General features: G+C 59.5%; 1 protein-coding gene across 14 annotated transcripts in view; it reads right to left on the bottom strand.

The window, feature by feature from the left end:
• The window catches only part of Farp2 (FERM, ARH/RhoGEF and pleckstrin domain protein 2), an 89,067-nt gene that overhangs the window by 7,585 nt on the left and 67,884 nt on the right, over nt 1-13,598 (bottom strand). For all 14 annotated transcript variants that reach the window (XM_078018435.1, XM_078018437.1, XM_078018438.1 and 11 more), the window contains 6 exons: nt 8,735-8,913; nt 5,262-5,351; nt 4,401-4,534; nt 4,005-4,086; nt 2,222-2,459; nt 61-191 (listed from right to left, as the gene is read on the bottom strand). In XM_078018435.1, the coding sequence (XP_077874561.1) occupies nt 61-191; nt 2,222-2,459; nt 4,005-4,086; nt 4,401-4,534; nt 5,262-5,351; nt 8,735-8,913 (854 nt within the window). The remainder of the gene's footprint in view (nt 1-60; nt 192-2,221; nt 2,460-4,004; nt 4,087-4,400; nt 4,535-5,261; nt 5,352-8,734; nt 8,914-13,598) is intronic.

Raw genomic sequence — 13,598 nt, 5'->3', positions numbered from 1 at the left:
AGGCCGCTGGGCTCCCTGGACAAACGCTCAGGTGGAACACAGCAGGCAGCTCCCACTCACCCTCCCGGGGGCGACGAGGCTGTCCACGCCCACCAGCTCCCGCTGCAGCTCCATCAGCTTCTGCAGGTTCTCCAGGCGGGTGAGGCTGTGCTGGAGCGTGGTGGTCACCTCTGTAATGGTCTTCAAGGCGTCTGCAAGGAGAGGGTCCTAAGCGCAGGCCCCAGAGTGGTGTGGACGAAGGCCCCCACTACTCCCTTGTGCGGAGTCAGCATATAAAAGGCAGTTTGAATCCGGGGCACGTCTCCTCAGCCCCCTTCAGGGACTATTGCCCATGGCCACAGGCACCTGCCCAGCAGGCACAGACTCCTGCAGACACCCCAGAAACCTCAGCATGTTCCCCCGACAGGGCTGGCCACCACCGCTGCTCAGTGGGGAAGAACAGGCTTCAGGAGTGTTCCTCAGGGAGAGGTGCCGAGGGACTCTGCAGCACGTCAGATGGACGCCGGCTAGACACCACCACAAGAGCAGCCACCCAGTCAGTGCCGGCCAGAGCTGCCGCTGACCTAGTCCTGCTCTCTGGCTACTGCTACCAGGATCATGGTGATACCCATCCCTTACAGGGACTCCTCCCCTTTGCAGGAACCTCTTCCTGCCTGGCCACAGCCCTCAGGGTCCCACCACCCGTGGCAGGACAAGGTCCACAGCCTCACCCAGCTCCTCCGCACAGCTGCCCACACTTCCCGAGGAGAGAGCCAGCTAAAAGGGAGGCACTGGGGAGGCCGTCTCCTGTCAGGACAGGGACAAGCAGCAGGGGTGCCAGCATGGTCCTCAAGTGTAGGGCCCATAGCTGGCATCTGCACTGCCCACGCTCCCAGCTCCTCCCAGTCAGCTTGGACCGGCTGCAGCTCCCCCCTGGCCTCTTTACAAGGCGGGCTACATGCCCAGTCTGACAGCAAGCTGAGCAGCTGCATGGGAGGCAGCCAGGGGCACCGGGCATCATGTGGTGACCATGCAAGACGATTATGGCAGGTCAGACAGGGTCTCTGCACTCCCAGTCCCACACCCATCCCTGGCAGCACTGCCATGATGTCTTGGGGCACCTGTTCTAGGCGCACGGTGTGATGGGGCCACTTAGTGGACAGAGGCCATGGTGTGATGGGGCCACTCATGTGCTCATACACAGAAGCTCAGAGGCCAGGCCTATGAACCTGCCTTGGACAGGACCTAGAGGCCACCCTGCTCTCAGATGCTGTATCTAGAGGACACAAGGCTGAGGGCTAGGACTGCTGCTTGGGCTCTGTGCTGCCCTTGGGCTGGCACTGGAAGCTGCCGGAAGCCGGGCACACACTTGAGACTCGGTCACTGTGCCTCTCCAGCAGCCGAGGGCCAGCACACTGTATCCCTGACAGATCAACACACTGCACACTCTGAAACCACAAGCCGCTTCTCCCGCCCCAAAGGTGCCCCTCTTCCAAATACAAGTTCTCAGGCAGGCCCCGCAAGGCTGCTGGTCCACAGGCACACCTGGGCCTGCTCTCCAGACACAGCTGATGGGCGCGACCAGAGCCTGGCCTGGGCCTCCCCACGGGGCACGCCTCCTGCAGAGGACCACCCTGCCAGCACGTGGGGTCACGGCAGGGAGACACCCAGAGGGGCTGCTGGCATCTCACACATCTGATATCTCTTTTCAGCAGGCCAAGAGGGGGGGACTGTCCACTCCTGCAGCCTGTTCCCCTGGCTCATCAGGAGGCACCTACTGACGTCATGTGGCCAGAAGGAAGTGCCCGGCGTTTTCCATCTGCATTGTCGTGACAATGGCGATTTCCTACACTGGATCTAGGCTGGATCAGAAGTCGTGCGTGTTGGTGAAAGGAGTCCATGTGTGTCACCTGGCTGTCACCTGGCCCAAAGCTACAAGTTTCAGAGCCAAGGCTTCCAGGACAGGAATACCCACAGGAGACAGGCCACTCTGCGGGGTGTGTGGCTGTGCACCTTTGGAGGCTCTGGGGCCCTGGGTTAGGCTGTCCCCTTGTGGCCCCACACCCCGTGGCTCTGTGCTGTTGACACTTGGGCTGGGAAGGGCCTGTGGTTGGTGGAGCAGGAGGAGGGCCACCTGCCTGTAGAGGCCTGCCCCCATCCCCTTCCAGCTGCAGAGAGACCACTGACCACTCTGTGGCTCTCCTGGGTGGACCAGCAGAGGGGCCTCTCCTGCCCCACTCACCGCGGCAGTCGGCATGATCCCGGTGGCCTGGTGGGTGGTGCTGGCACAGGCGGCTCAGCAGCAGACGGTAGCGCACCAGCCGCTGGAGGGGCTTCAGCAGGAATGCGCTGAGAGGCAGGTAGCAGACCTTCTGGAGCTCGAACTCTTGGTAGAGCAGCTCCAGCTTCCTGCAGCGCTTGGTGGCCTTGTCCAGTTCTGTCAGGACTTCGTCATGCCTTTGGAAGTAGCTGGTGAGCTCCTGTGGAGACACAGAAGGGCAGTGTGCAGGGGAGAGCCCCAGGGCCTTTGCAGGCCTTCACACTCCACCCTGACCTGCTGCTCCACAGTGTGCCCGCTGCTGCTCCATGCCCGTGCCCACTGCCCACATGCTTCCTGTGGCCAGTGGAGGATGGCAGGGCTGCACTGACCTGGCAGGGCACAGCAGGTGAGTGCTGGCAGGGATCAGGAAACCCCACTCAAGCTCCACCAGGCCCTAGTGCCCCACCCAGGAGGTCCCAGCGTGGGGCTGAGGAGCCGCTCGGTGCTGCAGAGGGTGTTGCGTTTCTTCTCCAGGCTGAGGGTGAACGGGGTGCTCTCCCGCTGAGCTGCTCCCCAGCCCTCCACAGATGCACTGTGCCCTGCCTCGGCCTCCCAGCAGCTGGTCCCAGACAGGCGTCACTGTGTCCCCTCCACGCCTTACCTTTTTCCTTTCTCCCAGCACTAGGACTGAACCCAGGCCCTCTCCCACTGAGCTGCACCCCAGACTTTTTTCCTCCTGAGACAGAGTCTCACCAAGTTGCCCAGGCTTGTGATCCTCCTGCCTCAGCCTCCATGTTGCTGGGATCACAGGCGTATGCCACCGCTGGGCCCAGCCACACCTGGCGTCTTAATGACACGCCAGCGCACATAGGTGGTGACTGCTACACAGACCAACAGGTCAGGCTAGACCAGTCCTTCTTCTAGAGGGCTTCAGTGGACGTAAAGACAACCTGAGTGGTCTCATGAACTTGACTACCAGATGTGTGCCTAGTTCAAGTAATGCCAGTGCTGAGGGACACAACTTCCTGTTACCCTGGCACAGAGGCCCACCAGGGTGTCCGGCAGGAGGGCCAGGGGCAGGCTGCAGGGCTTCAGGTAGCCAGTGCTGGCTCTCCAGGTGCGGGTGTGGCCAGAGCCCCAGCTGCAGAGAGCCCAGGGGAGCCCGACTGTGGTGCTGCCTCCTCAGCCACCAGTGACTGTGGGCAGCTGGAGGGACAGGGCCGGAGAGCCCCTCCCCTGATGGAGCTCACGCGCTCTCAGGAGGACACCTGATGCAGGAGCCTGGCAGCCTTCAGCCTGGCAGGGCTTCAGCGTCCCAGCCCTGGGTGCTGGGGGCACCCTGGACTGCCCAGGGTCTGCCATGGCTGTTCTCCAGGAACAGTGTGGGAGCTGCTCTGAAGAGGGGTGTCCTGAGACGAGGCCTGTCCTTGGGAGGGCCAGAGCTGCTCGTGTCCCAGAACGAGGGGCCGGTGTCCAGGAACTCGCCTGGATGTCCTGTGGTGGGCAGTAGCCCCAGGACCGCGGAGCTTGAGGGAACCCTTCTGAGGATGTTGTCCTGAGGGTCCCTGAAGGGGACCCTGCTGTGGAAGAAGCCACTTGGGGACCCTGTCCCAGAAGAAGGCTCTCTTGAGGTGCGCTCGACACTGAGTGCCCCACTTTGAGGAAGCACCCCAGGGGACCGTGCCTGAGAGGACAGGGGATGGGGAGAGGCTCGGGCTCCCCGCAGTGCCGGAGACAGCCTGAGTCTCCATGGAGGCCGGCCTACCTTTAGCTGGCGCATGGCTGGTAGCAGGACGTCTCCGATGCGCTGGTGGTCACCTGGCGTGTTGGTGCCGGGGGGAACCTCCCTGGAGGGCAGAGGCCTGTGAGGAGGCTGCATGGCCAGGGGCTGAGAGGCCCAGGGCCTGGGCCTGCCGACACTGAGGCACCTGCCTGGAGTTCTCTGCACGGTGTGGCAGGAGAGCAGGGCTGCACACTGCCCGCCCCCAGGGTCCATGCACACTTCAGGGGGGCAGTGGTAGTGACCAGAGCATGGGCCACGGGGTGCAGAATTCAGGGTGTAGGCATTGACCCTGCAGGGCCCACGGCCAAGGTCCAGGGTGTGCAAGGGTCTAGGACCCGGGAGTTGGGAGATGGGGGGCCGGGCAGAAGGCACTGTTACCAGAGTGCCAGCCTGTGCTCCACCTCGTGCAGGAAGCCTCTGTGGAACTTGTAGACGGGGTCGATGCTGGAGAAGAGCAGGGTCATCAGGGCCGCGGACATGGCACCCTCCTTGGCCACGGCGCTGCGGAACCACTGTGGGAGGAGGCGGGGCTGCTGGGGACCGAGAGGCCAGGCCTGAGGCCCATCACCATGGGCGCCCAACACGGGGTTCCACCACTGCGCTCAGCTCCAGCCCTCCTCTCCACTGACCATTCAGCTTTCAGAGTATCAAAGCAATTCTGGGCCAAAGTTTCAAAAGGAGGCCTTCCCCAAACTCTGGCCCAGGGCTTGTCTGTGACTCTTCCAACCTGTCCTTAGTCCTGCAGACTGAGCCCAGAGCTCATACGTGCGTGGCCAGTGCTCCAGCACCACGCACGCTCCCAGACTGTCCCAGCTTTTGAAGTGGGTGTGGTGGTGCAGGTTTGTAATCCCAGAGACTCAGGAGGCTGAGACAGGAGGAGTGCAAGTTCACGGCCAGCTTCAGCAACTTAGGGAGGCCCTGTCTCAAAAGATAAAAGGGTCTGGGACATAGCTCAGAGGTTAAGTGCCCCTCAGTTCAATCCCTAATACCAAAAAGAAAAAAAAAATTGAGACAGGGTCACGTTAAGTTGCCAAGACTAGGCTTGAAATTGTGATCCTCCCTCCTCAGCCTCCAGAGTCACTGGGATTCAGGAGTGGCCACCACACCCAGGGACATGTGTCTTAAAGCACATGTGCACATCACATGGTTGTCAACAGGTGTTTTTCAGGATGGAGCCTCTGTGTATGTTTAGATTTAAGAGGTTAAGAAAGTCACAGTGACAAGGACAGAGGCGCATACCACAGTGAGCACTTCTAGATCCTTCAGATACGTCCGTTCTGTAGCAAGAATCTCCTTGGCTATGAAATAGGCCTCGTCTTCTGGCATGAGCTGAAAGAAGCAGAGGCGACCATGAGCCTGTGTCTGAGGGATGGCCAGCCTTTGACTTCAGGGCCGGGGTGGTGACACCTGCTTTCTTCTCGCAGTCCCGTCATGGGTCTTGGCTTGGATTCTTGCAGGGAATCCCTGCCAAGCACCACAGGCACAATTCGGCCCGGGGGTATCTCCTCTCACGTGGTTTCTCATTTGTGTTATTGTCCTGGAGAAAAGAATTGCTGTTCAAGCCTCAGTAAGTGATGGGATTCCTGTGGACATGCCGTAGCCGTGGTGCAGCTGGTGGGCACAGCTATGGGTGTGTCGAACAGTGTGTATGAGGGTGAGAGAGACACAGTCACTGAAATAGCCAAGCAATACCCTCTACAGCCTGAACGTGGCCCAGGGGCTCCAGGGCTCCCCCCGGCCATCTCCTCCTGCGTGCTGGCTCTGCCCCGAGCCTGCTCAGCACACCTGGCCTTGGGCTGCCGGGTCCCCCCAAGCTGACAGCCTCTGCTGGCCCTGCACAGTGCCTGTTTTCACAGCTCCTCTTAACCACAGGGTTCCTTGGGTGGACCACTCCTCGCCCCCTCCAGGCAGGCACCTGGGATGTACCTCGAGTCCCTGCCCACCAGGAGCTGGCCACCCCAAGAGGAGACAGGAGAGGAGCAGCACTCAGAAATGATGAGGGTGCCTCACGCCCCTGCGGAAGGTGCATGGAGACCAGCAGGCCCAGCAGGTAGATCCTGAGCTGCAGCGAAGGGGCAGCTCCAGGGCAGCCCTCGGAGCAGGCCCGAGGGGAACGTGAAGGGGCCATTCGAGGGCCTCCTGGGGAGGCAGGCCATCTGCCTTCTGGGTGGGCTGGGAATGCACTCGGGCCCCAAGATGTGAGCCGAGCAGCACAGAGGGCGGAGCTGTGGGGGCCTCTGCACCAGCCCAGGGAGGGGACCAACCTAGGTGGGATGCACAGCAGGCCTTGGCCTAAGCCAAGAGAGACCAGACCATAGAGGGAGGTCCACGTGGCTTCAGAGCAGCAAGAGGGTGCAACACAGAAGCCAGGTCCTGCAGAGGAGGCCGGAGCCATGTCTTCTCCTCTGTGCACCTGTCTAGTCCAAGGTCGGCTGTGACAGCCTTCAGAGCCCGGGGATGGAAGGCACCCCAGGGAGGGGAGACCACAGCCCGCAGAGCTGGGCCCTCCCTGCCATCCTCTCCTCTCAGCGCTTCCCAGGTGCCTGGTAGCCAGGTGTGGCCCTGGTCCTGCCATTTCCCTCTGGAGGCCCCAGCCATTCCTGGGGTGCTGGCCCTCCTCTCCAACCCCCCAACCTTCACACTTTGTTTTTTGTGCTATTAAAATTGACTCATTCAAATTAAAATTCAGTAAAATCTCTTTAAAAAGTCCTGTCACCACTTGGATTGCTACATACCCTGGGGTCAGCTCTGTCCCCAAGAAGTCCCACCTTCCCAACAGGGATGCCAAGGTTGGACGCCCCACACTGAAGGTCCTGTGTCGGGACCCCTCTCAGAGGTGACGATGAGGGACTCCTCCTCATTGTCACCTCTGAGAGGGGTCCATAAGCAATAGCCTGACTCCCAGCCCAGCCCAGCTCCTGGCCCTGGGACAGAGATGCCCACACAGTCCAAGGAGAGTCACTGGTGGGCTTCTCTCCCCAGTGCCACCCCACTGCAGGGATGCCCAGGGGAAGGTGGCCTGTGGCCCATCCACCATGGAAGCCCAATCAGGGGCAGAGAGCACTGGAGCCACAGGGGTCTGCCCCCGAGCCACAGGCCAGCCAGCTCCCAGCCAGGGGCACGCGGGTGTGCGAGGGCCTCTCAGGAAGCAGGGTTCCCACAGAGCCTTGCCACCTGCCTCCACAGGAGTACTGCACAGCCTCCAGCCCCAAGGGCCAGTCCTCACCAGTCTCCACCAGGAAGGCGGGGGCCAGCACTGGGCAGCCAGGGCCTCCTGACACAGCTCAGCAGGCAGGTGCACACAGAGGCTTGAGCAGGCTGGACTCTGGGAACATGTCTAACCTGTATTCCCTGAAGCTGCTGGCCCTGTGGGAGAGTCCCCATGGAGTCTGGGCCAGCCTCCCCTGGGCCACACACCTTGCTGGGCCCCCGGTTCTCAGGACTAGCACAGAGGGCCTTCAGGAGCTGCAGGCACACCTGGGAGCTGCATCGACCTCATGGCCCCGCAGGCCAGCAAGCCACTGCCCTGGGGACAGTGTGAGGGAAGGGCACCCACACTGGAGATGGGCCTTGCTGTGCAGACCCAGACACGTGGAAGGGCACCCTGCTGTCCCCTGTGGAGAAGTGGCCGCGGCAGGCCCAAGCCAAGGGCTCTCCCTCTGAGGTGGTCCTGAGCCCCATCTCCTGTCCTGTGGTGACTCCAGGCTTCTCCTCTCTCAGGGCCAGGCCTGTGGGCCCAACACATCATCACCCCACAAATCTGAAGAGTCTCATTTTGTGACACAGTAAGTGACAAACTAAAGCTGTTTCAAACACAGATTTTCTCCAAGCCATTTTTGTTTTTGAACCAAAGAAACATTGAAATAAACATGTTGTTGAGTTTCCAAAGTAAATAAATAAGCTGTCCACAAGAAATCCCCTCACTGCCCACACCAGCTGTCCATGGACATCCAGCAGCCTCTCAGACAGCATGGGCACCTGCCGTGGTCTGACTGCCGGGGAGCTCAGGCCCCGGCCTGGAAGGTGCAGGCACTGTCCCTGCATCCCCAGCCTTTTTAAAGCCCAGAGGCCTTGGGCCGGCAAGATGGCAGGTATGAGCCACTACACCTGGGGGACCCGTTGTCCCCCAAAGCCAGCACCGTCCGGAGCTCACTGCTTTAAGCTCATTTGTCCCTAGATCTTTCTGGTGTGCTCACCTGCAAAACTGCAGCCCTAGGTGGGCCCAGCTGACAGCCTCCCACAACACTGCCCCAGCGGCATGGGGAGGCCAGGAGAGCGGAGGCCGCCCTGGCCACTGACAGTCCTCCTCAGCCCACGATTCAGAACTCCTCTGCTTGCTCATTGTCTACTGCAGACCCGGTGTGCATCCTTGGCCTCAGTCTGTCCACTGCACTGCCCACATTCCCTCCCCCACTTGCCCACCAGGCCTCACCTCCAAGAACAGCCTGACCCCAGTCAGCCCCCACCTTGCCGAGGTCTTCTCCCAGTGACTCCACCATCAAGGTGGCAGGAGGAGCGGGCAGGGGCAGGGGAGAGGCTGGAGGGTGAGGAGGGCAGGCAAAGTTCCCAGGCCCCGCCTGGCAGCCGAGACTCTACAGCCAGAACTGTGGTTGAATGAGAAAGGGTGGAGAGTCCCGGGCAGATCCTGCTGGGAGCCGGGGCAGCTCCCAGCCCCGTCCAGCAGAGCCCCGTCCAGCAGCTCCCCAGCCTACCTTGTGCAGAGGTTCCTCCTGGTCCTGTGTCTGGGCTCCAGCAGCCTCACTGAGGGCAGGGCTCAGGAGGGGGCCCAAGCCCTGCTCGGCTGGGCCCAGAGTGACCTGCAGTATGGGGTGCAGGCTCAGGGGGCTCCTCTGGCTGGAGGAAGAAGGCTGAGCACCGTCCACAGAAAGGCCTGGAACGAATGGGGCAGGTGAAGTGAGATGAGAAGGCTGGGCCCTTCTCTCCAGAAGTGAGACAGAGCTGGGCAGAGGGCTGGTGGCCAGAGAGAGGCTGGACCCAGGGCCCTGAGCAGGTTCCAGGGCCTCTCTCTGCTCTGGAGACGCACTGTGATGGGTCTCCCCAGGAGGTCAGCACCCAGGCCAGAGTCAGAACCTCCCCCAGGCCAGTCTGGGCCAAGTGCGTCCCCATGCCCACCATCTCGGCCCAGCTTCTGGGGTCTGCATCGTGAAGACTGAGGCTCATCCCGCAGCAGGCAAGGAGTGCTTCCCCACCCGCTGCAAGCTGTGCTTCTGAACGGAGAGGCTCAACCTGAGCCCAGTTCTAGACCACTGAGGGCTCCTTCATCAGTCACTGCAAAGTAGGATTTCCTTTTTGTTTTAATTCTCAAAAGTGTGTTCCTACGATATCCTATGGGAATATCAGTGATTAGGTGCCAAATTTTAAAGATTTTTATTTTTTATTTTTTATTTTTGGTATCAGGGATTGAACTCAGGGGCACTTGGCCACTGAGCCGTGTCCTCAGCCCTATTTTTTATTTTATTTAGAAACAGGGTCTCACTGAGTTGCTCAGCGCATCGCCGATGCTGAGGCTGGCTTCAAACTCGTGATCCTCCTGCCTCAGCCTCCCGAGCCGCTGGGATTACAGTTGTGCACCACTGCGCCCCAATGAAGACCTATTTAAAGCAGGTTTCATAGGAGAAATCTAAATGATGTTTAGAAGTCACCAAAGGTAGGGCTAGCTTGTGGCTCAGTGGTGGAGCACCACATTAAAAAAAATAAATAAGGGTATTGTGTCCACCTACAACTAAACATCTATATATTTTTTAAAGTTACCAAAGGTAGACCTGTGTCACCTCCGAGGGGGTGCACTGCCACGGCACCTCACTATGAGGGTGGGTCAGCTTGCAGGATGCTGGAGAGGGGCCCCTGCACCCCACCCACACTGGCCGCCAAGCCAGCCCTCCACTGTGGCTGGAGCCCAGGGCAGTCACCGAGTGCCAGTTTCTAAAGCCAGTCCATGTTTTGTTAACGCTGCACATGTAACTGAGCAGGGCAGCTGCCTGGAGGAGAGCAGCCGCATGCACAGGTGCACTGGCTGCCACACGGCAGCCCCCCAGTGTGCCGCAGTGCAAGAGGAAGGCCTCACTTCCCATTGACAAACGCAGACAGCTGGAAGACCTTGCCCGCTGCGAGGAGTCCTTGGAACGTCTCTCTGCGACTTCCACAAGACACATTTACACACAAGGAAACGCTGACAAGGCCTAGTCATTATCACCATATGAAGTTACCAAGGACCAACTTATCAGAATGTGCTTTTATTATGCATTTAGTTAAATATGCTCATCGGTATCAGTGACCTCAGGTACCTCCTGCTGCTCCAGAGATGCTCTCTGTCACTCCTGGAGTCAGATGGAAGTGGTGCTCATGCCACCCTGCAGCACGGTCACCTCTGTGCTGCGGAGACGCCTTTCCTCTTTCCTAAGCCGCACCCTCTAGGATCTGTGCCCCCAATCCTTGCCCCTGATTGGACAGAATGGCATTATGAGGTCATCTTAAGTAATTAGAATTCAGAGAAAACTCTAGATGCTACTAATGACTTATTGTTTTGGTGCTGGGGCTTGAACCCAGGGCACTTAACCACTGAGTCACATCCCCAGCCCAGTTATTTTTTATTTTGAGACAGGGTCTAGCTAAGTTTCTTAGGCCCCGGCTAAGTTGCTGAGGCTGGCTTTGAACTCACGATCCTCCTGCTCAGCCTTGCTGAGGGATTACAGGTGGGCCCCACTGCACCTGGAAAGCCACAGTATTTTGTACTCATCACTTATGAAAATAAGTCAAAGCTTACAGGTGTGGTGGTGCACACCTGTAGTCCCAGCAACTGAGGCGGCTGAGCCAGGAGGATCCCAAGATCCAGGCCGGCTTCAGCAACTTAGGGAGACCCCATCTCTAAGAAGTAAAGAGACTGGGGACATGGCTCACGTGGTTAAGTGCCTGTGGGTTCAACCCCCACTTTACTCTGCACTGGGTTTCCCTGAAGGAAGAACAACCAAGGGAGCTGCAGACTCGACTGTCTGAGTGGACTGGGCGGGTGTGGCCTGGGCTGCTGGCTGGGTTGGCAAATGGGCTGCAGCCAGCATAGGGAAAGCAGAAAGCAGCCTTTAATGAAGACGTGCTAGTGGAAGGACACCCCCCTGCAGAGTAGACTCTTCATGCGGAACACACCACCTCGGGTTCTGTGGAGGCCGAGTCATCATAGGATATTACTGTGGTAAAAACTTTCTATTTCACAAAACTTGTCAACTCGAAATTTAGGGAATGGATGAAATGTATCACAAATGCCATTTAACATTTTAAAAAATTGTTTGGCAAACCTTATAAATCATACCTACTTCTGATCACAGCAACACACACCCCAGGTGAAGAGTGCACCTATGGGGAGACACTTGTCACCAAGAGGTGGTGGGTGTGTGCCTTCCCAAACACAGGCCATGCAGTGTGACACAGGCTCTGGGCACCATGTGCCCAGCACAGCGCCGTCGTCACGCGAGCTCTCTCAGCTGGAGGTGGCACTGCATGGCACCCAGGAGGAAGCAAGCCAGGGACGGTGGCTTAGCAGCTGCTCTCCACCAGTGACCAGTGACTGGCGACGGCCGAGGCAGACGCAGGCTCTGCCCCTGGGGCCTGTGGGGAGGCCCCTGTGGGGAGGCCCCTGTGGGCAGGCCCCTGTGGGCCCACCTGTCTGTGAGCCTGCTCCTCACAAACGCACCCCGACGCGTGGCTAGCTGGAAGATGTCGTAAGAACTTTCAAAAGGCCGAGTCTCCTTTTGGGTACCACCGGGTTTGTCAGCCTCTACTGACATGGGAGGGCCGACGCCAGCAGCTCCCCATCCGAGCTCTGAGAGGCAGGAGGACTGCCGAGAGCGAGTGCTCGTCACCCACAGTTGAGAGGTCACGTGCACAGCAGTGGGGGCCTGCTGAGCTCTGCCCCTGCTGGGCGCTCCCTGAGGGCCATGCTGCGGGTGGCAAGGCGGGACAGTCTTCAGAGGACACTTGCGACTGTCAGCAAGGAGCACTCTGGCTGTGTCTTCTGATGCTCTCTCAGCGTCCACCAGAGAGTCCTGAAGCACTCCTCCGTGAGGACATTGTCAGCTAACTGGAGACGCCAGGGGGAAGGGGTCCAAAGCCCCGAGGGCGGCACCCGGGATCTGCTCTCGACCCACAACGGTACACTTTCCTTTAAAATTCTCTACCAAGCAATCCTTGAAAGTATGTGCCGCTAGTGGAGGAAGAATCAGCTCCAATTTGGCAATATTCAAGGTCAAGTTGAAGGTTAATCAGAGTGGGTGGTGCCAGCCACAGACAGGTCGTCTTGAACAGAGCCGGCTGACCCCAGGGGAGGAAGGCCTGGTGCGCAGGTCCTGAGAGTCAGCACAGGGGCACTTTGGCTTTCCTTTTGGGCTGTACTCAGAATCTGGGTCAACTGTGAAGGTGAGATCCATCCGGCTTCCGATCACCTCTGCCAGCCCCCGTCCACAGGTGGTGGGAGGAGCTGCAGCTGGTGCCTCTTCCCAGAGCTGTCTGCAGCCAGCGGAGGTGGGCTCCAGAGGGGCCAGCTGCTCATGGCAGATGCTCCTCCCCATTCTGTTCTACATAAACAAGGCTCTTTCCTCATGAAGACAGCAACACATTCTTCAAGAACCTTCAGTTGCTGCTTTCAGGGTGTTCTACACCCACGCCACTCTTCATAGTGCCCCTGGCCACCCCACGGCCTTCCCCCTGCTCCCTCAGTTGCCCTGCAGCTTGCCAGAATCGCCATCACGATTGGGGCCACCTTCAAAGGCCAGGTGCACCCAAGCCCTGCCCTCCCCGTCTCCCGTCCCACCCCCATCTCACTGCATCGACCGCAAGGGCGCAGCCCGGGAGAGAGAACTCGGCTAACCAAGGGGCGACCGAATCCTCCCCCACGTCCTCAGGTTGAGGCTGAGAGGCTGGGGTGTGGCCGAGGCCATACAGTGTGCATTGCACTAGCAGAGAAGTGCCTGTCAGCTCTTGCTGGCACTGTGCCAAGCAGCCCGAGGGTCGTCCGGGACACTTCCCAAAGGGGCAGCACAACCGTGCAACCCACCTGGGCAGGATGGGTGCCCCAGACCCGCCCAGAGAGCCTCCTAGAGAAGCAAGGCCTGGCTCAGCTCCAGCCACAGGGTGCAGGCCCTGGCCAGGAGGCAGGGAGGAGTCCTGGGGCCACCTCACCTTTTCTATAGTGGAGCCAAAATACTCACTCACATTTTATACTGTTCTTTCAAATACAGGGATCTGGTACAAAAGGAAGGAAACAAAGAACGAGAATGGAGCAGGCACAGTCGGCCGCTGGGCAGCCGTCCAGACCCACGCAGCTAGGGCTGTGGGCTCCTGTGCCCGGGCAGGGGCTCCAGGGCTTTGGTATTTTTGTCCTAATAAAACTGCCTGGGGAGGGGAGGCTGGGTGGAGCTCCGTGGCAGCGCCCCGCACCTGGCCCTGGTTCCACCCCCACTCTGCAAACAAAACGGAATGAAGTGAAGTGAAAAGCCACACCGAGGGCCTCCTCCTCAAACTCTGAGAAGTGCCCTGTGACCAGAAAGGGACGAGGAGTGTGGGTGG

The sequence above is a fragment of the Ictidomys tridecemlineatus genome, chromosome 7, assembly GCF_052094955.1.
Source record: "Ictidomys tridecemlineatus isolate mIctTri1 chromosome 7, mIctTri1.hap1, whole genome shotgun sequence".
NCBI lineage: Eukaryota > Metazoa > Chordata > Mammalia > Rodentia > Sciuridae > Ictidomys > Ictidomys tridecemlineatus.
This window is presented reverse-complemented; position numbering and strand designations above follow the sequence as displayed.